Here is a 24,891-nt window from a genome sequence, read left to right on the forward strand (position 1 = left end):
TTAATAATAGAAAGCTGTCAGGGTCTCTCAGTTTGGTGGTTTTAGCGCCCCCTGTGGACAAATAATGACGTTTCTAGTCCTGTTAAGAGCACTGGCAAATCCCGACTCGGTTATCTATAAACTTTAGGGTTGTGTTGATTTTGGCGCCCCCTGTGGACAATGCTTGATAATTGATCTCTTTGTTAATCTTGTTCTGTAAGTGTGTAATCAGTGTACTCATCCTTCCTTATTTTAAAGGTCCAATATGCAACACACACTAGATCTTCGGCGCCTTTCATGACACAATCATTTAAAATAACCACACAGTAATGATCTATAATCCCTCTGATGATCTGGTCTGCTTATATAGATCATATAGAAACATCAGCACTCATTTCAGTCTGTCTTATTGCTGTCTTTAAACTCTTCTCAGGAGCTGTGAGACACCCAGCTGACTGAGAAAGTCAGGAAATGACAGACTGAGAGAAAGAGAGAAAGAGAGTGAGGGAATCGGAGGAATAGTTGGTGTCTTTGAAGTCAAAGAGGCATTTTCTCTCCTAAATTTACCCTCTGAGAAACATTTTTAACCCGACACGTGCCGGTGCCGCAGAGAGGCATCCAGCTGCTGCTATTCAGGGAGTCAAAGCATGAATGGACACAGGGAGGCTGCTCACTGCGAGGATGATACTCATCCCTCATGATTACACTCTAATTAAACAGTTTGTAGTTTTATTTTTGGAACAGCTGACTAATGATTTACTCTCTGAGCTCTCTGAACCTCCCTGCGCCGATTGAGGTTTAATTTATATGATTATATGTTACTTTGATGAGACACTAGTCATTATATCCGCAGACCGAAGCAGCGACACATGAGCTGGTTTGAGTTTGACTGACTCTGGCTCAGTCTTTATAAGAGGGGTTCTTGAGACTTAGTTTGGCGGTTCTGTGCTCATGCAGGCATTAAAGTGTACATCCCCAACCCGTGTGTGACATCCCTGACTCCCTCAGTCTGCCCTGCATTTCTCCACCAAGCCGCCTGATTACAGTCATTGCTCCTCAAACTCCAATCCCAGCATGCCCCACAGCCCCGGGAAGGTCACTAATTATGCCGAGCAGGCCTCAACCCGTGCCATCTTTAGAGCGAGCATGATGATGGAGAGACATTTGGCTGTCAGAGGGTTTTATATACAGGAGGCGGACTTGGCTCAGCCAGCTAGGACACAGAAGTTTTCCAGGAAGGACGGAAGTGAAGATAAAGGAGGGACAGCGACACTGACTCATAGCTGCTCCTGAGACCAAGAACCTGAAACCTAGAAGTGGAGTTTTTCTTCTTGTTGTCTTCTTAGATTGTTGATGATTAGATAAACCACACACTACAGACTGTGTGCCGTTTGATGCAAAGATAGAGGAAGCATCAAATCAGTCAGGTGATGTTTGATGTTAAATGTTAAACGTGTTGTAACCTGGAGTCGTCGTCCTCCCTGTCCAGGTAAAGCTAACGTGAATGTACAGTGGGATGAGGACCCCTCAGACGCTGCCCGCCTCGTTCCTGTTCGGATCGCCTTCGTCCTGGTCGTCCACGGCCGAGCCTCGCGTCAGTTCCATCGTCTGTTTAAAGCCATCTACCACACCTCGCACTACTACTACATCCACGTAGACCAGGTGAGCCCACTGACTCTCAGATCTCATATCAGAAACTCTTACCTCCTGTTTGACTTAAAATGAATATCCTGGTGTTTTTCTCAGAGGTCCAACTACCTCCACAAAGAGATCCTGACTCTGGCCGGCCGCTATCCCAACGTGAGGGTGACTCCCTGGCGGATGTCCACCATCTGGGGCGGGGCCAGCCTGCTGACTATGTACCTGCGCAGCATGGAGGACCTTTTAAAAATGGCCGACTGGTCCTGGGACTTTTTCATCAACCTCAGCGCTGCAGACTATCCCATCAGGTGAGATCATAGCTGTGGATCTGTATGTGTCCTTGGATTTAATATGATATAATAAGATATTACTTTGTATTTAATAAAATAAGATATTACTTTGTATTTAATATAATAAGATATTACTTAATATTTAATATAATAAGATATTACTTTGTATTTAATATAATAAGATATTACTTTGTATTAATATAATAAGATATTACTTTGTATTTAATATAATAAGATATTACTTTATATTTAATATAATAAGATATTACTTTATATTTAATATAATAAGATATTACTTTGTATTTAATATAATATAATAAGATATTACTTTGTATTTAATATGATAAGATATTACTTTATATTTAATATAATAAGATATTACTTTGTATTTAATATAATAAGATATTACTTTATATTTAATATAATAAGGTTGTACGGTTGTGAAAAGTGTGAGAGTTTCCCTGGAGAAACAAAGTGGGAGGATGGTCTGGAGAAACAGGAGAAATCCGCTGTGTTTTAGAAAGCTGTGTAACAAAACGATCTAACATCACAGACGGTCGATTTCTAACGTTGTCAGACTCTTGAACAATAATGGCTCTCACTAACACAGACCCGTTATCATTGAGTGTCCACTCTGCCACGTTTGTTATCCCTCGAGGACTGTGAGCGTTCTCTCATCATGTCCGGTTCCTTCTGAACACACATCACATTGATTTGTTAAAACACTGTGGCAGCTAATGACCACTGAACAGCCGTCCTGCCGCCCGTGAGCCTCGCTCCGTTTGTTTAAGGTCTTATGGATCCGGTTACGTAGACCTGAAGCGCATCGACTCTGGATGGATGTGGAGTCCATAGAGCGCTGAAGCAGAGCCTGTAACGGCTGCTCTGCTGCTCGGGGGTTAGAGAGGATCTGTGAAGCTGAGGAAGGGTTGGGATTATTGGAGATATCGAACTGATGATTTAGATTCACTCCGTTAGCAGAGAAGAGAGGAGGAAACATAACGAGGTGCTGTGTTTGCTTTATTGATGTGTTTAAGCTGGTGTGGAATTGATGTGTGTTTCTTCAGTGTGAGTGTTTACTGCAGAATTGAGGAACACTTATAAACTGCCTGTAAACCTGACAGGCTTACTTCCTGAAAATCAGGTGCAAAATGTACAGGTAGTCTCTTAAATGTCCAGAAAGGTCTTTCCTCCCATCTGAACTAGATTCTAACTAAGTCATTTACAGCTCTGCAGATACTCCAAACATCTCTTATCATTGCTGTACAATAACTCAGAAACTACTGTATTTTCCTGGGTTATGCTCACTGCATCATTCATTCACTGCATATCATTATGGCACATGTTATGTTCTGCAACTTCTGCAATAAGTAAATTTAAGATTTAAGATTAATTTAACAACTTCCTGATTTTATCAGATATTAAGAAAATAGGGAAAGATGTGCGTCACTGAACCAGACGTGTGCCAAAATAAGTTGTACTTGGTGCAAACTCAGATTAGAGCGATTCAAAGTTCATGCTTAAAGCCTCTGGTAACTCAAATCAACAAACACTTTCTAACTATGATATTTATATTCATATGTACACTACCATCAAAAGTCTGGAAACACCTTCTCATTAAAGGTTTGTATTTATTGTAATGATTGTAAACACTGTAGATTAATACTGAAGACATCTAAACTATGAAAGAACATATATGGAATTATTTAATGTTTTAAACAAATCAGAATCTGTTTAATATTTTACATTCTGTAAAGTAGACCCCTTTCTCCTTCATGACAGCTTTACACACTCTTCATTCTCTCAGTTATGGATGTTTATTTTCACTCAGATTTCTGTTGATGCTTAATGACTCAGTAAATTTTGATATTTATGTGAATTTTAAATATTTAAATTCCAATACCCAAAACTTCATCGACCCCAGAGACGTACCTGATTCTTAAAAGAGCAGCATTGCAACTTCTGTGTCTTTCTATTCCTGTGAGCACTCCTCACAAGGTTAAAAATACAAGAACACACACACACACACACACACACACACACACACACACACACACACACACACACACACACACACACACACACACACACACACACACACACACACACACTGATCCGCTCTCCTCTGTCCTCCCATCAAAGTGACTGTTTGAACACCCTCCCAGCTAAAATCCATAGAGCAGCCAGCCGCAGCATTAACACAACCATCAATAGCCGTGACATCATGAGGGTACATGGAGAGTGAGTCAATGGAACTGTGTGTGTGTGTGTGTGTGTGTGTGTGTGTGTGTGTGTGTGTGTGTGTGTGTGTGTGTGTGTGTGTGTGTGTGTGTGTGTGTGTTTTAATAGCCACTGTATGTTTCTCTGCACCCAGCAGGAGAAGGTCACTTATACTTGTGAATATTAAACAGAGGATCTGTCGCCTGTGGAGCCTGGAAACATCCAGAAATCAACATTTAGAGTTTAAAACACTTCAAAGAAATAACATCACATCTCAGCTTTCCTTACAGTAACTCCTTACAGTAACTCCTTACAGTAACTCCTTACAATAACTCCTTACAGTAACTCCTTACAGTAACTCCTTACAGTAACTCCTTACAGTAACTCCTTACAGTAACTCCTTACAGTAACTCCTTACAGTAACTCCTTACAATAACTCCTTACAGTAACTCCTTACAGTAACTCCTTACAATAACTCCTTACAATAACTCCTTACAGTAACTCCTTACAGTAACTCCTTACAGTAACTCCTTACAGTAACTCCTTACAGTAACTCCTTACAATAACTCCTTACAATAACTCCTTACAATAACTCCTTACAGTAACTCCTTACAGTAACTCCTTACAATAACTCCTTACAATAACTCCTTACAATAACTCCTTACAGTAACTCCTTACAATAACTCCTTACAATAACTCCTTACAATAACTCCTTACAATAACTCCTTACAGTAACTCCTTACAATAACTCCTTACAATAACTCCTTACAGTAACTCCTTACAGTAACTCCTTACAGTAACTCCTTACAGTAACTCCTTACAATAACTCCTTACAATAACTCCTTACAATAACTCCTTACAGTAACTCCTTACAGTAACTCCTTACAATAACTCCTTACAATAACTCCTTACAATAACTCCTTACAATAACTCCTTACAATAACTCCTTACAGTAACTCCTTACAATAACTCCTTACAGTAACTCCTTACAGTAACTCCTTACAATAACTCCTTACAGTAACTCCTTACAATAACTCCTTACAATAACTCCTTACAATAACTCCTTACAATAACTCCTTACAATAACTCCTTACAGTAACTCCTTACAGTAACTCCTTACAGTAACTCCTTACAATAACTCCTTACAGTAACTCCTTACAATAACTCCTTACAGTAACTCCTTACAATAACTCCTTACAGTAACTCCTTACAGTAACTCCTTACAGTAACTCCTTACAGTAACTCCTTACAATAACTCCTTACAGTAACTCCTTACAGTAACTCCTTACAATAACTCCTTACAATAACTCCTTACAATAACTCCTTACAATAACTCCTTACAGTAACTCCTTACAGTAACTCCTTACAATAACTCCTTACAATAACTCCTTACAATAACTCCTTACAATAACTCCTTACAATAACTCCTTACAGTAACTCCTTACAATAACTCCTTACAATAACTCCTTACAGTAACTCCTTACAATAACTCCTTACAATAACTCCTTACAATAACTCCTTACAATAACTCCTTACAGTAACTCCTTACAGTAACTCCTTACAATAACTCCTTACAATAACTCCTTACAGTAACTCCTTACAATAACTCCTTACAATAACTCCTTACAATAACTCCTTACAATAACTCCTTACAATAACTCCTTACAGTAACTCCTTACAATAACTCCTTACAATAACTCCTTACAATAACTCCTTACAATAACTCCTTACAATAACTCCTTACAGTAACTCCTTACAGTAACTCCTTACAGTAACTCCTTACAGTAACTCCTTACAATAACTCCTTACAGTAACTCCTTACAATAACTCCTTACAATAACTCCTTACAATAACTCCTTACAATAACTCCTTACAGTAACTCCTTACAATAACTCCTTACAGTAACTCCTTACAATAACTCCTTACAATAACTCCTTACAATAACTCCTTACAATAACTCCTTACAATAACTCCTTACAGTAACTCCGAGACCGCCCCCTGTTCCTTTAGAGTGATTTAATGTGTCTTCATTTAGCTGGTCTGCAGAAAGTGACCCTACCTATATGAGCATGTGTCTGTGTTTCCTGTGTGTTATGAATGAACCTGCTGCTACTGATGCTTTAGATCATTAACTGTTCACTAACTCTAAACTTAGGAGTCATCTGGAAACAAAGAAAGGCAGAAACTCATTACACTTTATATTTCAAGGTTTTATTTCAAGTTTAGCTTCTGTTTTTGTCCATAATTCATACTTTAATGAGTAAAATGAACTATTTTTAGATAACTTTTAAAAAAAAACATTCTGGAAGACATCTCACGACCCCCCATGTGTGTCTCACAACCCCCCAGGGGGTCCCGACTCACACTTTGGGACCCACCCCAGCTGTAAAGTTAGAACTTTATTCTCACAATCCTTTGTTTTTCTTCACTGCAGCCCTGAAACTGTGTCGCAGGTTTGCATAAACACTGAAACATTGAAACTGAAACTGTAGGCAAGGCAAGGCAAGGCAAGGCAGCTTTATTTGTATAGCGCATTTCATACACGAGGGCAACTCAATGGAGTTGTAGGGTATTTCATCGTTTTACAAAAACTGTAGGACTACGGTCGATTGGTTCCAGTTTATGTTCCACAGGGCTTTAGTGGTATCAGTAGGATGGTTTCTAACCCAACAGGTCTCCAGCTGTAGTTTTATTTAAAGTGTAGAAGCATGGAGGAAAAGTTTGTCATAAGAAGTCCTGAAGAAGCTGAAAATGTCAGATCTGCTTCTGAGTGTTTGAGAGTCAGCAGTAAATAATTCTGTGATGAGAGGAATCTCATGTGTGATATATGACCAGCTGTAGATTTACCAATCTAGAGAGCCCAGCTACCTCAATGAGATTTAAAATGTGAGTGAGTATCTGATGAACACAAACATGCCCACAAACACACACATGCATGCCTGCGGTTCATCCTAACGACTGTAATCAGACGTAATCAAAGCGATCCGTCTGTCTGTCTGCTGTTCCTCCACTAATTAGTGCCACAGCAGCACCGAGGCGTGCATGTGCTCACCGCTCACACTGCGTGCAGGGAGTGGCTGTGTGTGTGTGTGTGTGTGTGTGTGTGTGTGTGTGTGTGTGTGTGTGTGTGTGTGTGTGCTGCTTCAGGCCACACACTGCAGGTTAACTGTTATCTCCCAGTGGGAAGAGGAAGCTGAAGAACTGATCCAGCTGTCCCAGATGTAGTCACCTGGAGTCCCTGTAATGCCCTTTACTGGCATTAAACTTTACTTTACTGGAAGATTGTTTTTGTTTTGTCTGAAAGAAGAAGATGTGAATCCATTAAAGGGGAAACCTCCTTTAAACAGAGCAGAAGAAACAGCTGTTAGAGTTTGATGCTGCCTCTTTCTTCCTCCTGTGACCAAACACAGACGAGCGTTCAGTAAATGTTTTCAAACTTAAAGGGAGATGAGGTCAAAATGTAAAGACACTCAATAAGTTCAGGGATCACTAAATGACTCTAAACATATATTTTCATTACAACCTCACCAGATGAAGGGAGAGAGAGAGAGAGAGAGAGAGAGAGAGAGAGAGAGAGAGGAGAGAGAGAGGGAGAGAGAGAGAGAGAGAGAGAGATGATAGTGATTCAATGATGCTGAGGTTGTCTGAGTTGTTGATTGATCGCTGTCGTCTTCCTTCAGGACCAACGAACAGCTGGTGGCTTTTCTGTCCAAGTATCGCAACATGAACTTCATCAAATCTCACGGCAGAGACAACGCACGGTAAGAGAGGGAGGCTTCAATCTGTCATTGATTTTAATTTGTTGAATTAGATAAAGTTTTATCTTTTTTCAGAAGTCATGTAAAAACCATAGCTGCACAAGTCAGAAACTTTGAGATTCACTCCTTGATGCCTTAATTTCAGGACTTCCTCTGAGGAAACAAAAACCTCATAGTGGTCTTTCCCTCTTTTTAATGTCAGTGTTGATTTTGCCTTTATTAGACAGGAGAGCTGAGGAGAGAGGAAATGTGGGAGTAGAGAGTGGAGGGAGACATGCAGCAAAGGGTCGTGGCGGCCGCTGCAGCCTCTGTACATGTAGGGCGATCAAGTCTCCCCATTGCTGCCTCTTACTTTCCTAAATGTTGTTACTCAAGTGGTGGATCTATAGTCTGTGATTGCTCATGAGTGGCTGAATAAAGAACATTCAAACACATTTAGAAAGACCTATAAGGATCCGTACGATCATCAGCTAAACCCTGGCTGCCATGTGTCCCCTCAGATTCATCCGTAAGCAGGGTCTGGACCGTCTCTTCCTCGAGTGCGACACCCACATGTGGCGTCTCGGGGACCGCAAGATCCCAGAGGGCATCGCGGTGGACGGAGGCTCTGATTGGTTCCTGGTAAACCGGCCGTTTGTGGACTATGTGGTGAACTCCCAGGACGAGCTGGTCAGCAGCATGAAGCGCTTCTACTCCTACACACTGCTGCCGGCTGAGGTAACACACACACACACACACACACACACACACACACACACACACACACACACATGAACTTAAGTAACCCTTTAGATACAGTGAACACACACACACACACACACACACACACACACAGTGGTTTCCTGCTTGAGTCCTTTGAAGGAGAACATGAACACCAGCAGTTCATTTCAAGGTTCTCCACGCTGTCCAGAAGTAATCTGATTGAATTAAAGAAATCAGATTAGATCTAATCTTTAAAACGATTAGCTCAAAGGAAGATTTATCCTCAGAAGGATTGGGATAACATTGATCCAAAAAAAATCAGGATTATTCTGATCCCAGCAGAGGGCCGGATTAAAGGAGCTAAACGTCATACAACCTTTTACATATATGTTGATGTTTCAGCTCTTCATTTGCTGAAATGTTTCTCAGACAAAGTAGAAACTTCAGGGTTTAAAATTAAGAATTTGTTCCCCTGAATTAATCCACCAAATAGTCTCGATACCAATCATGAAATATTCAGGTTAATGAAACGGTGAAGGTCTTACCTTCTTGTGGATTTTGGTGAAGACACAGTATGACGTCCCATTTTGTGCCCTGGTAATCTTATAAAGTCTGTATCTGGATCCGATTGACTCAGTCTACTCCTTCTTTTTAAAAACACAACATGAATGAGCTGGGTTACCTGATCCAGGACAGGAACATTTGATTTGCAGATCATCATGAGCATCCAGGTTAAACCTTTCAAACAACCGGACCAGGGTCTCTGGACTAACTGTGAATCAAGTCTGCTTCTAATCTAAAAAAAGTCCCCTCCAAAATCTACATTTGGTACTGTTAAATACCAAAAAACAAGGATTTGGGATTATGGATTAGTTTATTCACAGAACATTGCTCAACAGAATTATAGTCTGGATTTGAACCACAAATTTCAAGTGTCTTCTATCAAAATAAATCCAGACTAGAGTTTAAACACTTTGATTTAAGCTCAACCACACGCATGAGTCTCAGTCGGCTCAATCACAAACCCGTCTAGGTTTCCTGAGCTTCAGAGATCTGATCTGGTCCACAGAGGAGAACTAAGAAGAGTGGATATACACCTGACATCTGAACATCTCATGAATGTCTGTCTTCTTCTCCTCTTTCAGTCGTTCTTCCACACCTTGCTGGAGAACAGCGTCCACTGTGAGACGATGGTGGACAACAACCTGCGGCTCACCAACTGGAACCGTAAGCTGGGATGTAAATGTCAGTACAAGCACATAGTGGACTGGTGCGGCTGCTCGCCCAACGACTTCAAGCCCTCGGACCTGCCGCGCTTCCAGGTGAGACCTCTTCGTATGTAATGTATGTCGTGAGCATGTCCTCAGGTTGTATCGTGATGTGTTTAAGGACTTTGTTGCACATATAAACCACTTGGCTGAAGCCCTGCTGTCTCTGGATGATCTTTTTTTTTTAGACTTTCATGCATCAAACAAGAAAATTCCTCTCCCCATTCAAAGCTTGTCTAACAGAGAACTTCTACAAATATCTCCTTCATCATCACGGGGTCATATAACTCTACGCTTCAGTCCTCCCCTCTCTCTGAGGCCCTCGGTGGCTGCAGACCAGAATAGCCCCGTATACACAAATTAGCAGTGCTGCTTTTACTCACACAGGCGGTCCTTTGGCTCCTCATAACGACAGACCTGGAGACGGACCTGTGGTCGAGCTACTGATGGTTTCTATAAGAAGAGCTGATCCTGGAAACAGCTGTACTCTTCAGGCACTCAGTATTTTTAGAGCTTTGTAGCTGGCTGCCGCAGAGGCTTTATAAGGTTGTCATTATCATAATGCCAGGGTTTGCCAGCTAGAGAGGCGGCCGGGAGACCTGAATGCAAGGTCAGGAACACGCATGCACAGGAGATACAGTCGTATACACACACAGTTTCCATCTGTCACTCGTGCTCTGATGTCGCCGTCGTGTGCTGTGTTGCAAATTACCCAAAAGAGACTCAGCGCTCAGACTGAGGTGCAAATAAGAATGAGAGGGCAGTTAAACGTGGCCTGGCTCTCATCCACAAATGTCTTTCCAAAATCAACCGGGATGTGCCAGAGAAGGGTTTGGAAGGCAGTCTGAACAAGTTCTGTTTCTGAGAAAGCAGCTGTCAAAGATCAGGAAGAAGCAACACACTGCGTACGATGATGATCGTCTTAAAATGACATCAACCTAAGAGGGACTGAATCACTGTGTGAGTTCATGCTGACACAGTTAGACAGAGGTTAGATTACACAATCTTTTCTTCTATTAAGATGATCAAGCTGATCCAGACTCTTTTTAAACAGAGCTGGTCTAGACCGGACTCCATGTTCTATTATCAACAAAGACCCAACATCAAGACCCGATCAGATCCAGTCCCAACTTCTAGACAAGACTCAGTCTGATCTCATCTTAATCCACCATGAGCAGAGCACTTTGCAGCATTTAGCAAGTTACAGTGGCAAGGACAAACTTCCTTTAACAGGCAGAAACCTCCAGCAGGACCAGACTCATGTTAGACACACATCTGCTGAGACCGTGTTGGAGAGAGGGATAGAGGGAGATGAAGAGAGAGAGAGATGATAGTGGGGAGACGGATAGTAGTAGTTGTAGCAGCTGGAGTCTGGACCACGTCCACAGCAGCAGAGATCCAGAGGAACCTACGAGACAAGGGAGCTCAGGGACTCCAGAAAGGTCTATGGTTAGTAACTTTAATGGGACAGGAAGAGTTAAAGTGAGAGACAGGCAGAGAGAGGAGAGAGAGGGAAAGACAGGATCCCAGTGTGTCAGTCTAAGCCTATAGCAGCAGAACTAAGACCTGGTCCAAGCCTGATCCAGCTCTAACTATAAGCTTTATCAAAAAGGAAAGTTTGAAGCCTACTCTTAAAATGTGTAGTCAGTCCATCTTCTTTGTCAAAGATCCTTAATGTGAGAGTTTGTTTTGATATCATAGTAAATTTAAGTCATAGAATAGTTAAAAAAAAACTCTTTTAATTTGTGTGTTAGTGTATGTTAAAGCTCCTGTGGAGTTTGTGTTGATTTTGGCGCCCCCTGTGGACACTTATCTCCTTGCTGTTTTTTTTTCCTGGACAAACATGTCACTCGTTGACAATCTTTGCTTTGAAAACGTATAAAAGAACTGTTTCAGAGGAAGGAACATTATCTCTACAGCTGGCTGGTACCCCCTGTCAGTGGTTTCAGATACTAAATATAGCTGTATAGAAATAGTCAATCTTTACACTGATGGTCTAGTTTGCCCTTGTAGGTCATGAAGAGGCATCAATATTGATATCAGTTGTTTCATAACCACTGAAAAACTCCCCACTGGAGCTTTAATGAAAACATCGACTATTTCATTGACTGTATAAATGTTCTCATACACAGAATTATTACCCAAGTAACCAATTAGATGACAATATATTTTTAGTTGCATCAATTTTGATGTTATGTGAGATATTTTGTGTATTTTTAAGGAATACATTTTCTTGCTCAGGCTTCTGGTATGTAAATAAAACAGTGTTTGATTCCATTTTTAATCGTTAAGTTGAAGAACAAAAGATAGGCTTTGAAAACCTTTGATTTAAGACTTATTGAAGAAACAATTGCTCTAATTAATCAGTTACTATGATAATAGTTGTACGCATAAAGAGCCTATAAAAGAAATCATCCTTCAAACTCTTATATACTAACGTATGGGACCTTTTGTCTGTCTCCTTTTGTTGAGCAGAAATAAAAAGTTAAAAAGGGATTTCTTTGCGTATTTAAGATCGGTCAATATCTTGAAAATGAATCAAAGTTTGAAAGATTCATGAGTAGTGAATGAAATGATCAGTTTCAGCTCTAGTGAACATTATTAATGACACGAGGAATCTAAAGCAGCATGTTCAGTAGAAACCTCGTCACTGTTGACTCAGTGAAGCCTGAAAAGCTCCAACGAGAGAGAGCGGCTGCTGTGATCATATTTGGCCGACCTCCTTCAGAGAGAGCAGAGAACATACAGTAAAGACTCGGCTCTGATCCTCTGATGAAGGACTCTGAAACGCCTCCTGACCCTGTAACTAGTGGTTAGCTGTGTTGTCTTTAGCTGTGTGAGGACACGGAGTGTTTGGTAACAATCCCAGAATAAGCTCACAGATTGAGCCGACTCCGCTGAGGCCGGCTCGCTGCTGGTTACGGTGAGGTTTCCTACCCGAGCCCACCAAGTGCTCTGGTTTGGGGAGGCCACGCCCTCTTGGTGACATCATCAACCATGCTTTTCCTTCTTTCTTAGGCTGGGCCACAGTATGTGTGTGTGTGTGTGTGCTGTGTGTGTGTTGTGTGTGTGTGTGTGTGTGTGTGTGTTCCTGTGTGTGTGTTCCTGTGTGTGTGTTGTGTGTGTGTGTGTGTGTGTGTGTGTGTGTGTGTGTGTGTGTGTGTGTGTGTGTGTGTGTGTGTGTGAGAGCTAACTGAAGTGCCAAATATCAGAGCGCCAGTTGGGCCACCCCAGTCAAGAAAGTCTGGAGACGCCCCTGTGTGTTGAGGTCTAATGTGGAGGTTCTCAAGGTTGTATGTGTGTGTGGGTAGGAGTGCTGTTAGGACATATGGTCTGGATGAAAACCTGATAATCTAACTCTTTTAAAGAACACAAGAGTAAGAAGGAGACCATGTTAGGAGGTCACTTGCTGCTGTGGAGCTTTTAGGGACACGTGTGTTTACCTGACCAAACAATTAAACGTCATCACCAGAATAACTAGTTAGTAAAGCAAATGATTAATATCTTTATTTCTGTAGGCCCAAAATGCCAGTCCTAAATTGAGTCTAAGCTGTAGTGCAGCCTCCCGCCACTTGTTGGGGTTGTAGCTCTCGTAATGGCTACTTCCATAATGTTCTAAAGCTCTACGACCTGGATGTAAACAAGCACAGGTGACAGATGTCGTCTCGTAGCACGGTGTGGTTTGTCTGTGTGTTGATCTAGTAAATGGAGATTAAGTTGTCTGAAGGTTGTGTCTGGGTAATCAGGTCTCCACGAGTGCTTTGTTTCTCCGCCCCCCGGACTGATTCTGACCCGGTCTCTCTCCCGGCTGAGACCTGACCGCGTTCACATGATTATTATCCTCAATAAGAACGAGGAGACAGGAAACTGGACTCTGAGAGTCTGAAACATGTTTCTGTTCAGTTCCCTTGTTGAAGTCTGAGCCTTCACTTTTATGACTGTGTGTCTGCAGAGATTATGAGCCTGATCCACATGTTTATATTCAGAGTGTTTAACATTTTGAACTCCTCAATATGATCCATAGATATTTAATACTGTCAGTTATAAACACTGAGTCAGGAAGGAAACTTTGATTCAGGGGAAAAACACATTCTGCATTATTTCTGATTGAAAATGTTTCCGTTTTTTTAATGATCGATTGTTGATCGTTAACATTTCCAACAAAAAACAAAGATTTGGGATCACATCCCTAGTTTGGACCTTCAGACTTGTTTGTTAGTCAGAATTTAAAGTTTCCTCTAAACAACAGGGGAAGTAGCTGCTTGGGAACATCCCTAGAAGCAATCCTTCTACAGCTTAAACAGTTTGAGAGATTTATCCACAAACTAAGCATGAACTTGTTGCTGCTCTTCTTGAGAAATAGACTGTGATCCGTGTTAATTTGTGTAACTGTTGTGCAGTTATTGAAAGCAGAGTTTTACCTGAGATGTGTGTGACAAACAGCACTGATGCACTGATGCTCTGAGGCTCTGAGGCCTGTTTATTTACCTTGTCCGTGATCCAGTTCAGATTTACACGAGTGGTCAGGCAGGTATGTTGAACGCAAACACAAGAAAGTGAAAAGCACCATTCAGGACTTCTTCAAGACTCGCCTCCCACAGAGACAGCCCTAAAGAGGGCCCAGTTTACCAAAGTACAGACCTGCATTTCAGGGCGTTTATTTTAAATCTTGTTGTCTTTAATTATTATTTTGTTTATCTGTAAAGTCTTTGATTTTGTAGCCTTGCCTCATCCCTCCTTGTCTTTGCTTCTCTGTCCTGACCACAGCAAGCGTCCAGACCCACCTTCTTCGCCCGGAAGTTCGAGGCCAGCGTCAGTCAGGAGATCATCAACCAGCTGGACTCCTACCTGTTCGGGACGTACCCCGCGGGAACCCCGAGCCTCCAGGCCTACTGGGAAAACATCTACGAGCAGGAGACGGACGGCCCTGCCAGCCCGTCAGACTCCACGCTCAGTCACTACCACGCCTTCGTTCGTATGGGACTGTCCCGGGCCGCCAGCTCGCTGCAGGGGCATCCCAATGACAACAGCTGCAGGTAGGACCATGAGCACCTATAGGTTCTGGTTCTTTCACTGAGTCATGTTAAAAGAGGAAATCAACCAGATTTCAAAGAGGTTTCCTTTAAAGGTATCAAACGTCACCTGTCCTGAGAGAGTGAGGCGTCTGCAGACATTAAACATTAAATTTGGGTTTGCAGAGAAACTGCTGAGTCACTGTCTGAGGAGAGTGAGGACTGGCAGATACACGTGTCTCTCCACTGAACTAACCACTGCCTATATTTGTGAGTCTAAATTAAATACAAAGATAACGCGAGCTTGTCTCAGGACACAATCAGGCTTCAGTGTGAGCTCGGACTGGGTTTTTCCAGCTGTGTGTGTCTCGGGTGGAGACCCACAGTAGGTACAAGGAGGTACTTGTTGGAGTTTTGGTGGCTGGAATAGGTGGGGTGGGCATTATGGGGAAAGTGTGTGCATGTGTAAGGGGTGAGAGGAGGAGGAGGAGGAGGAGGAGGAGGGGTGGGAGTTAAAACAGGACGACTCTGTTCCCTCCAACCTGTGATTTTAGTCTTGCAACATCTCAGACATCGCCCGAGCTAATGTGGGAACATTGGTCAGACTTCATTAACAGATTCTACATGACAAACAAGAAACAGTGAAACACCAGCCTTCTCTCTCTTTCTCCCTAAAAACACACACCTGTGTTTGCAGCTGATGTGTGGTGATTGTCACATGCTGTCACACTGCTGGACGAGTCATTTGATTGTCAGCTGGCCTCACACCAAAGCACGGGGTACTTCCTGATCAATCAACTGACACACTGGGATCCTGTCTTTCCCTCTCTCTCCTCTCTCTGCCTGTCTCTCACTTTAACTCTTCCTGTCCCATTAAAGTTACTAACCATAGACCTTTCTGGAGTCCCTGAGCTCCCTTGTCTCGTAGGTTCCTCTGGATCTCTGCTGCTGTGGACGTGGTCCAGACTCCAGCTGCTACAACTACTACTATCCGTCTCCCCACTATCATCTCTCTCTCTCTTCATCTCCCTCTATCCCTCTCTCCAACACGGTCTCAGCAGATGTGTGTCTAACATGAGTCTGGTCCTGCTGGAGGTTTCTGCCTGTTAAAGGAAGTTTGTCCTTGCCACTGTAACTTGCTAAATGCTGCAAAGTGCTCTGCTCATGGTGGATTAAGATGAGATCAGACTGAGTCCTGTCTGTAAGATGAGACTGGATCTGATCCGGTCTTGATGTTGGGTCTTAGTTGATAATAGAACATGGAGTACGTTGTGGGTTATACTGCAGTCAGGCAGCAGGGAGAGCTCAAAATGTTTTGGCTTTACTTGAAGGGAACCGACATTGGTTCTTAACCACTTTGCTTCGAGGTTCATCGATTAGTTTGGCTGCCAAAATCAGCTGACCTATCGACAGACCTGGCGTTTCCATGGAGACATGCTGCCAGAGTGGCTAAAAATATACGACCCCAAAATGGTAAGGGGTAGTGGGATTAACAGGTCAGCCTGCTAACTCAGTCAGGTCCTGAAGCTCCCCTTACAAAGGATTATACTTACATGTGTTCTTTACGTTGGATTGGATGCTACGCAAAACATCCACTAGAGGGCGCCACTCAGAGGGTTAGAGTCAAAGTTATGACAACATGAGGAGACGTTAATAATGTATTTCAAACGTCTTGCATCGACAGTCTCAGTTCAGTGTGTGTCTTTCTCAGGTACGTCGCCATGAGCCACCCGGTGTCGGTCCACCTCTACTTCCTGTCGGACCAGTTCCAGGGCTACCTGGTGCGTCACATGGCCACTAACCGAGCCTCCACCCAGCTGGAGACTCTGGAGACCTGGGTTACGTCCAGAGACCACTTCGCCTTTGCCAGTCCAGCCCATCCCAACAACAGGCTGCAGCACGTCCAGGTAAAACACACACACACACACACACACACACACACACACACACACACACACACACACACACACACACACACACACACACACACAACATCACATATTCTCATGCATGCTTCTTAAAATTGAAGTTATTATTTTCTTTAAATCTGCACGTTGTTGTGGTCCGGTGAACTTTATTTATCCTCCTAGTGGACAGATTAAAGAATGCAGATTAAAGGCACATGAGCTGTTTTTAATCCCAGAGGCTGCATCCACTTCTGATGTTCAGTTTGTGGTTAAAGTTTTAAAAACCTGTCCTTCAGGTCGGGATTGACTGGGATCCAAAGGAGCGTCTCTTCAGGAACTGGGGAGGTCTCGTGGGTCCAGAGGACGAGCCGGTGGCCGTGCAGCGCTGGAGCCGCAGTCAGACCAACCTGACCGCCACCGTCGTATGGATCGACCCCACAAACGTCATCGCAGCGACTTACGACATCCTGGTGGACGCCTCCGCCGAGGTCACCCACTACCGGCCGCCGCTCACCCTGCCGCTGAGGCCGGGGCTGTGGACGCTGCGAGTGCTGCACCACTGGAACCCGCTCGGTCAGACCAGCTTCATCGTGGCTCCGCTGGAGTTCCACCGACAGCAGCCGATTCTACAAGGTGAGTGATGTGGTGACTCTTACCACTGAGTTTACACCCACACAGAGGGAATCTGCAAGATCTCAGGAGGATCTGAGAGTCCAGAACGGAAAGGGACAGAGAGTCTGATTCTGGTCCTGATGTTTGATGCCTCAATCACTTCTTTAGAGTTTTCTTTCATTCAGTAAATTTGATCCGATTAATGATGTCGAAGTAGAATCATCCCCTTCTTTTACAGCCTGGGCGTCCCAACTGAAAAACAAAAACAGATATTCTCTAAGAATTAGACTGAATAAAATCTCGTCTCTGCAATGACAAAAACCAAAACTTCCAAATCACTTGTTTTAAAAATGCAATCAAGTATCGCTAACTCCCAGAAACACCTGTTGATCTGTGTGAAGGAGTTTCAGAGGGCTCACTGTGTCACGTCGATCACACACACACACACACAGCAGGGGTCCTCCTGTCCCAGCTGTCATCACCATGCAGACATGTATTTATAGTGTCCGTATCCAGTCAGTCACTCACACACACTCGGGGTCACCTCTGTGAGTAACCCTCCCTCCCTCAGGTTACTGTTCGGTCTGTTTGACCTCTGCAGAACTCAGTGTGTGTGTGTGTGTGTGTGTGTGTGTGTGTGTGTGTGTGTGTGTGTGTGTGTGTACTCTAAGTTAAGCCCGGAGCATGAATAGACCGTGAGGTTTATTGGTGGGTGTCAAAAAGTGAAGTATGCATGTGAAGTAACCTGATCAGTGTTTGTGTCATTGTTTTTTAACATGCTCTGGTCTCCATGCTGCTGTTTCCTGTGTCTGGATGTTAAAGTTCATCATGACCTCTGAATCACACACATCAATGATAACATGTCTTAAGATATGGATTATGCTCCAAATATCGCAGTCATGTTAACACTGCTGACTGGATTCAATCCCAAACAGTTTGAACCTATTAGGCATCTAAAACCCTCAAACAACAGGGTCAGGTTTAGAAGAGTCAGATCTTCAGGATCAACTAGAGCTGTAAGAAGGTTTGAGCTGAGCAGTCTCTGAAAGTGGAGTGCTGAGGTCAGAAGAAGTCCTAAAAACTGAGAGTCTAACATGAAACTGATTTATCTTCTTAAAGAACACTGATCATCTTTCAAAGCCTGCCATGCTTCATTCTTCCTCTAACATCTCCTCTCTCTCCTCTCCCGGGATCCAGAGGACGCCCTCCGGCTGCACGGCGGCCCGGCCAGAAACTCCTACATGGAGCAGAGCTTCCACGGCCTGAACCCGGTGCTGCGGCTGCCGGTGAGCCTGGGCGCCGTGGAGGAAGCCGAGGCCAACGCCGGCCTGACGGGGGCGCCGCTGCGTCGCTGGCTGGACCGTCTGCTGGAGAGCCACTGGTCGGCCTCGGACGTCTGCTCCATGGGACCCAGCGCCTGCCCCGTCATGCAGCGCTGTCCCCAAACGGTCTGGAGCGCGGCCAGCCCGGACCCCAAGTCTGAACTGACCCCTCCCAGAGAGGACGGACGGATCAGGTAGCAGACGGACGGACTGAGGGAGGGATAAATGAAGGAAGGCACGGGGCTGACGTCCCGCTCGTGTCTGGTATTTATTTATTTAAAGGTTGTGCAGAGTGGAAGAGGACGGAGGACCAAACTCTGGAGGCAGAGAGGGGAAGAAGAGGAACAGACTCAAACTGAGGGACAGACTTCCTCCTTCAGTCCTCTCTCAGTCTGCTGCGCTCACTGTCATTTGGGACTACAGTGTGTGTGTGCGTGAGTGTGTGTGAGTGTGTGTGTTGAAGCAGTGTGTGAGAAGAACTTTTTACCTCTTGTTGTGAGTGTTTCCTGGGTTAAAGTATGGAAGTGATGCAGAATCCTCGGCCCCTAAAGGTCTTTGTAAAATAGTTTTTATATCGACTTTATTTATTTGATCAGAAAAACATCCTGAACTCTGAAATGTTCTTTTCAAAAACCGACCTGAACTGGTCAAAGTCAGCGAGACAGAGGTCGTCTTCAGATTTTAAAGACTCAGATTATTTGAAGCTTTATGAAAGCCATAAAGGTTTCTGTTTCAAACTTTTCATCCTGGATCTTTGTCGTGTTCAGAGAAGGAATATTATCTTTGAGTTCTTCTGAGAGATCAAACCATCATCCTGTCACATCGAGGTGAAATACAGGCGGTATGGATGTAAGGATAAATCATGAGTAAATAATCAGACCATCAGAGAGCATCTCCTCCCCGTCTGTTCTTTGAGCTGCTGTCGGCCGTAGACTGATGTGACTGTGTCTTAGAGTAATTTATTCAGAAGTTTATAGAACTGACTAAATGTTTGATTTGCTGATATTTGGTTCAGCGGGTGAGTTTGTCTCTGCCTTCAAGTGTTTGTGGGAACAGAGACACGTCGGTATCGGTCAGTTCTTAGTGGATCTGCTCACTTCCCCTTCACTGGTCTGCTCTCAAACTGCAGGAGGTTAATAACGAGCACATCACTCATCTTTCATTCTCCTGTCCTGTGAGTTTGGATGCAGCAGGAGAGGAGGATGGAGAAAGGAGGAGACCACCCACAACACTCAAATGCACCTTTAGTCTTCAGTGCTGCTGCTCACTGCTGGACTCTAACAGCCGGAGAAGATTCAGACCCAGTCTGGGTTAGTTCTGGTGTTCAAATCAGTGCAACCTCATCTCATCTTAATGTGGCAGAACATGTACATCATTTGGACTAAATCAAGCTAAATAAAGCACAAACCTGAGAGGTATGTTTCTTACATTTTAAGTAGAGAGTTAGGAGTTTAATTTAACACCATCCTCATGTCTGCACTGTGAAGTTTAACCATTAACACGTTAGAGACTAGAAGAGAATCCTTCAAGAGGGACTAAACTCTGAGGTCTGACGGTCTCTATTTAAGGATCATTAACATGTGACAGAGAGAAGGAAGCCACAGCAGCCACTGCAGCCACAGCTAATACAGTAATTAAAGATGGTCGGTACGTTAAGTGAAGACAGTCTAACCGGATGGGATGCTGCTCTGAAGCTCTGAAAATGCATCACAGAGAAACAGAGATTACAGTTTTAAAATCAAACAAGAGCGACATCTTCTAAGATTGGACTCATCAATATGAAATGGAATAATTGATCAGTTTTTTGAGAGGTGTAGCCTCCATGTGCCGGTTTCACTGGGACTAACAGCAGAGTCCAGCAGGAGGATTTAAACCATGAGGGTTTATCTCAGAGCGACAGTCAGCACTTAAAGAAAGGACTCGAGCAGCTGATACTTCCTCTCTGCTCGACGAGCCGTTTGACTGGATCCATGTAAATCTGTGTTTTTAATTTAAGAGAGAGTCCTGATGATGTACAGATTTTAAGTTAATGAGAAGTCATGTGAGCGTTTTTCAGAAAGTGACGACGTGAAAGTGTTCGTAAAGTCTTCAGATTCTGGAGGAAGATCCCAGCAGAGAGGTTTCTTTCTTTTCATCCTCAAACACAAACCCTGTCTCTCTTTCTCTCGTTCCATTTCTGTCTTCTGTTGTTATTCTATGACTCTCTCTCTCTCTCTCTCTCTCTGTCTCTCTCTCTCTCTCTCTCTCTCTCTCTCTCTCTCTCTCTCTATCTCTCCCTCCTCTCTCTCTGTCTCTCTATCCCTCCTCTCTCTCCTCTCTCCCTCCTCTCTCTCTCTCTCTCTCTCTCTCTCTCTCTCTCTCTCTCTCTCTCTCTCCTCTCTCTCTCTCCCTCTCTCTCCTCTCTCTCTCTCTCCTCTCTTCTCTCTCTCTCTCTCTCCTCTCTCTCTCTCTCTCTCTCTCTCTCTCTCTCTCTCTCACTCTCTCTCTCTCTCTCTCCCTCCCTCCCTCTCTCTCTCTCTCTCTGTGGGAGTCGTGCTGTGCCTTAGCTGTGCTTCTGTTTTAGGACATCCTCTCTTAAAGCATCAGAATCTGTCTCTTGTGTCTAAAAGCCAAAAGTAAAATGTGTTGTGAATGCCTAAAGGACCTTTGTGGTTCTGAAGTATGATTTTTGACAATAAAACAGAACCTCCCTTTACTTCATGTCTGTGTTGTTTTTGTCACACTCATATTTAAATGGCTGAGCAGGGATTAAATAAATCATATTTAAGTCTTATTTATATTTGGAGTCCTTGAAGCAAACGTGGGCATCCTGAATTACTTAAATGCATCTACAGCTGACACTGGAGTGAGGAGATTCAGTCATTACAGTCACTCTTATTCACAATAAGGAAGAATATTTAAGCATTAATAGAAGGTAGGAATAAAGTAATGGATTAATACTAAATATATATAAAAATGAGTCCAGAAAAACAGAATCTTTTAGAAACTCACTCTGCACAAAGCACAAGATTCATTTTACAGAATTGTCACAGAAAATAGATTCAGTAGATTCAATAGATTCAATAGATTCAGTAGATTCAGTAGATTCAATAGATTCAGTAGATTCAATAGATTCAATAGATTCAGTAGATTCAGTAGATTCAATAGATTCAGTAGATTCAGTAGATTCAATAGATTCAATAGATTCAGTAGATTCAGTAGATTCAGTAGATTCAGTAGATTCAATAGATTCAGTAGATTCAATAGATTCAATAGATTCAGTAGATTCAGTAGATTCAATAGATTCAATAGATTCAGTAGATTCAATAGATTCAATAGATTCAGTAGATTCATAAATACATCATAAATTGTGTTTTTTTTAGAGTTTGGTCTCTGTTTTTTTTTAAGAGTTAAATGTCTTCATTAAGAGTTAAATATTAAGAGTTAAATATTAAGAGTTAAATGTTAAGAGTTAAATGTTAAGAGTTAAATGTCTTCATTAAGAGTTAAATGTTAAGAGTTAAATGTCTTCATTAAGAGTTAAATATTAACAGTTAAATATTAAGAGTTAAATGTTAAGAGTTAAATGTTAAGAGTTAAATGTTAAGAGTTAAATGTCTTCATTAAGAGTTAAATGTTAAGAGTTAAATGTCTTCATTAAGAGTTAAATGTTAAGAGTTAAATGTTAAGAGTTAAATGTCTTCATTAAGAGTCCATAAGCTTGAAGGTCCACAGACAGGAGGTCAGACAGTTTGAGTGACTGACACCTTGTTGAGATTTTATCTGATTTATCTAATAATATGACACTTATAAAGCTCAAACATCCATTGAATGTATGTTTTCATGTCCTCACTCAGGTCTGCCCTGCCCCTCTTTGTGAGCCCCATCAGGATCTTAAAACCGTGGTCACAGATCTCTCATGAACACGTCATCACTGCAGTGAAAATCACTCACAGCCGGCAGCGATGGAATCATCAATACATGTGATCGATGACACGCAGCTGGAAGGACAGAGCTAATTATTATCTGCAGCCTGTGACGTGTGACACTGAGCATCTTTAACAGTAGACAGGAGAACAGACATCTATCATTATACCTAATATTACAAGTTAAAGTCCTCCCTTTAAAAACTTACTAAAATAAAGTGTTTGCATCAATGTGCTCTTTTATTACTTACTGCATTAAAATGATTGATTCTTAGTTAAGGTGGCTCTACTTAGTCAATTTAAGTTTGTAATCTAAATTTAAATATCTAAATTTATAACCTAAGACTGATGTGACAAAGTAAATAATCTTCATATTGTAAATATTTTTAAAGAAGTTATAAAACTATTGAAGTTAGAAGTTCAATATTACTTGTGACCTAATCTATATTAGCTTAAAATTAAAATACTACTTCAGCTTTTCAGTGAACATAAAGATAATGGTTTTAAAATTTTGATTAATATTAAATTATTTTTAAAATGTCTCAAAGTGAAACCCTTTCTCAAAACCCCTGAGTACCTGAACACAACACTGAGGGAAGAGGTTCTCCTGACTCACCTTGTTTCACCTGTTAGCAGCTATTGCTGCTCTCTCTACCTGACTGATGAGACCCCTGACTGCTGGGACCCCTGACTGATGAGACCCCTGACTGATGGGACCACTGACTGATGAGCCCCCTGACTGATGGGACCCCTGACTGATGGGACCCCTGACTGATGGGACCCCCTGACTGATGAGACCCTGACTGATGGGGACCCCTGAATGATGGGACCCCTGACTGATGGGACCCCTGACTGATGGGACCTCTGACTGATGGGACCTCTGACTGATGGGACCCCTGACTGATGGGACCCCTGACTGATGAGACCCCTGACTGATGGGACCCCTGACTGATGGGACCCCTGACTGATGGGACCTCTGACTGATGGGACCCCTGACTGATGGGACCCCTGACTGATGGGACCCCTGACTGATTGGACCCCTGACTGATGGGACCCCTGACTGATTGGACCCCTGACCTCTTATTTTGGGTCTTTTTACACCTTTATTTATAGAGGAGAGGACAGTGGATAGTGTAGGAAGGTGGGAGAGAGTGGGGGAATGACATTTAGGAAGGAGGCCACAGGCTAGTTTTGAACCCGGGCCACCCGCCACATGGGCGAGGAACTTAACCATTAGACGAAGTCTGTTCCCTCCATAACTTTAATTTAACCACATGAAATTATTTTGATTACAACATGGATTCAACATAAGAGTGGACAGTGGTGTCCTCAGAAATTAACGGGTTATCTAGAGAAAGCAGTGAAAATAAAATGTATTTAATCATGTCCTTCTAGGGCTTCCATAGAAAGTATATGTGATAATCTCACTCCAGCCACATTAAGAGAGACTGAAACACCAATAAATGAAACCGTCACATCTTCTAAGAGTAAATCTAACAAATATAACCTGCAGCATTAGAGGAGTCCCTGACACTACAGTCTTAAATCACATTAATGTGCTGCTCAACCTTGAGTTAGAACTCTGCTGCCCCCTTGTGTCTGTTGTTGGAATTACAGCTCATTATCTGTCACTGCAGCAAAGACACGTTTTTAATCCCTTTTAGTTGCAGTTATAAAGTTACCCTTTGGTTAAATTCATATTAAACCTGTAGTATAACTCTATTACTCTATTATAGGACAGATTTATTTTATTTTAAAAATAACTGAAAAGTAAAGGATTAACCTCCGACACTGAGATAAACAAAACATTAATCCACTTTAGAACACTTTGAAGGCTCTTTAAATGTGACTTTAGATGCATTACTGTAATGATATCTCATCTTAAAGCCTCCTAAACCTATCAGAAAATATTACATTCAAATACTTTCACTCACCTGATTCTGAACGCCGACAAATCCCCCAAAAATATCGGTGCAGAGATGTTTCTCCACGATGAAATTCAAGTGAACCATCGATACCCTGTTCCCTCTTTTACCAGGAATAACATTTGTTGAATTTTGCATGAGGTGCATCTGAAACTTCCTCACAGAAAATGTGTCATTGCTGGAAGAGATACAGGTGTAAGCAGTTAAATCAACATGGCTGCAGCTGTACCTGACAACTGAGCATGCCCAGTATGAGCCATGAAACAGAAACAATGTCTGATTTGATGCTTCATCTGTGTTGAAGATCATCCTCCATATAAACATGAAGAGTTGTTTGCTCAGATATTAAA

At 42.6% G+C, this 24,891-nt stretch overlaps 1 protein-coding gene and 1 long non-coding RNA gene across 2 annotated transcripts in view; one reads left to right on the top strand and one right to left on the bottom strand.

Annotated features, from left to right (window-relative positions):
• LOC117832938 (xylosyltransferase 1-like) overlaps nucleotides 1-19,596 on the top strand; it is a 31,760-nt gene extending 12,164 nt beyond the window's left edge. Inside the window, exons 3-11 of the mRNA XM_034712269.1 lie at nucleotides 1,469-1,641; nucleotides 1,726-1,928; nucleotides 7,811-7,891; nucleotides 8,389-8,605; nucleotides 9,736-9,912; nucleotides 14,626-14,894; nucleotides 16,582-16,777; nucleotides 17,074-17,410; nucleotides 18,587-19,596. Of these exons, the coding sequence (XP_034568160.1) occupies nucleotides 1,469-1,641; nucleotides 1,726-1,928; nucleotides 7,811-7,891; nucleotides 8,389-8,605; nucleotides 9,736-9,912; nucleotides 14,626-14,894; nucleotides 16,582-16,777; nucleotides 17,074-17,410; nucleotides 18,587-18,909 (1,976 nt within the window). The 3' untranslated portion in view covers nucleotides 18,910-19,596. The remainder of the gene's footprint in view (nucleotides 1-1,468; nucleotides 1,642-1,725; nucleotides 1,929-7,810; nucleotides 7,892-8,388; nucleotides 8,606-9,735; nucleotides 9,913-14,625; nucleotides 14,895-16,581; nucleotides 16,778-17,073; nucleotides 17,411-18,586) is intronic.
• Nucleotides 16,925-24,766, bottom strand: LOC117832939. The gene is made up of 2 exons (XR_004635287.1): nucleotides 24,551-24,766; nucleotides 16,925-17,641 (listed from the first exon to the last, which is right to left on the bottom strand). It is a non-coding gene; the product is annotated as an uncharacterized LOC117832939 (long non-coding RNA).
• Nucleotides 24,767-24,891: the final 125 nt, after the last annotated feature.

This window comes from Notolabrus celidotus, chromosome 20 (genome assembly GCF_009762535.1).
Source record: "Notolabrus celidotus isolate fNotCel1 chromosome 20, fNotCel1.pri, whole genome shotgun sequence".
NCBI lineage: Eukaryota > Metazoa > Chordata > Actinopteri > Labriformes > Labridae > Notolabrus > Notolabrus celidotus.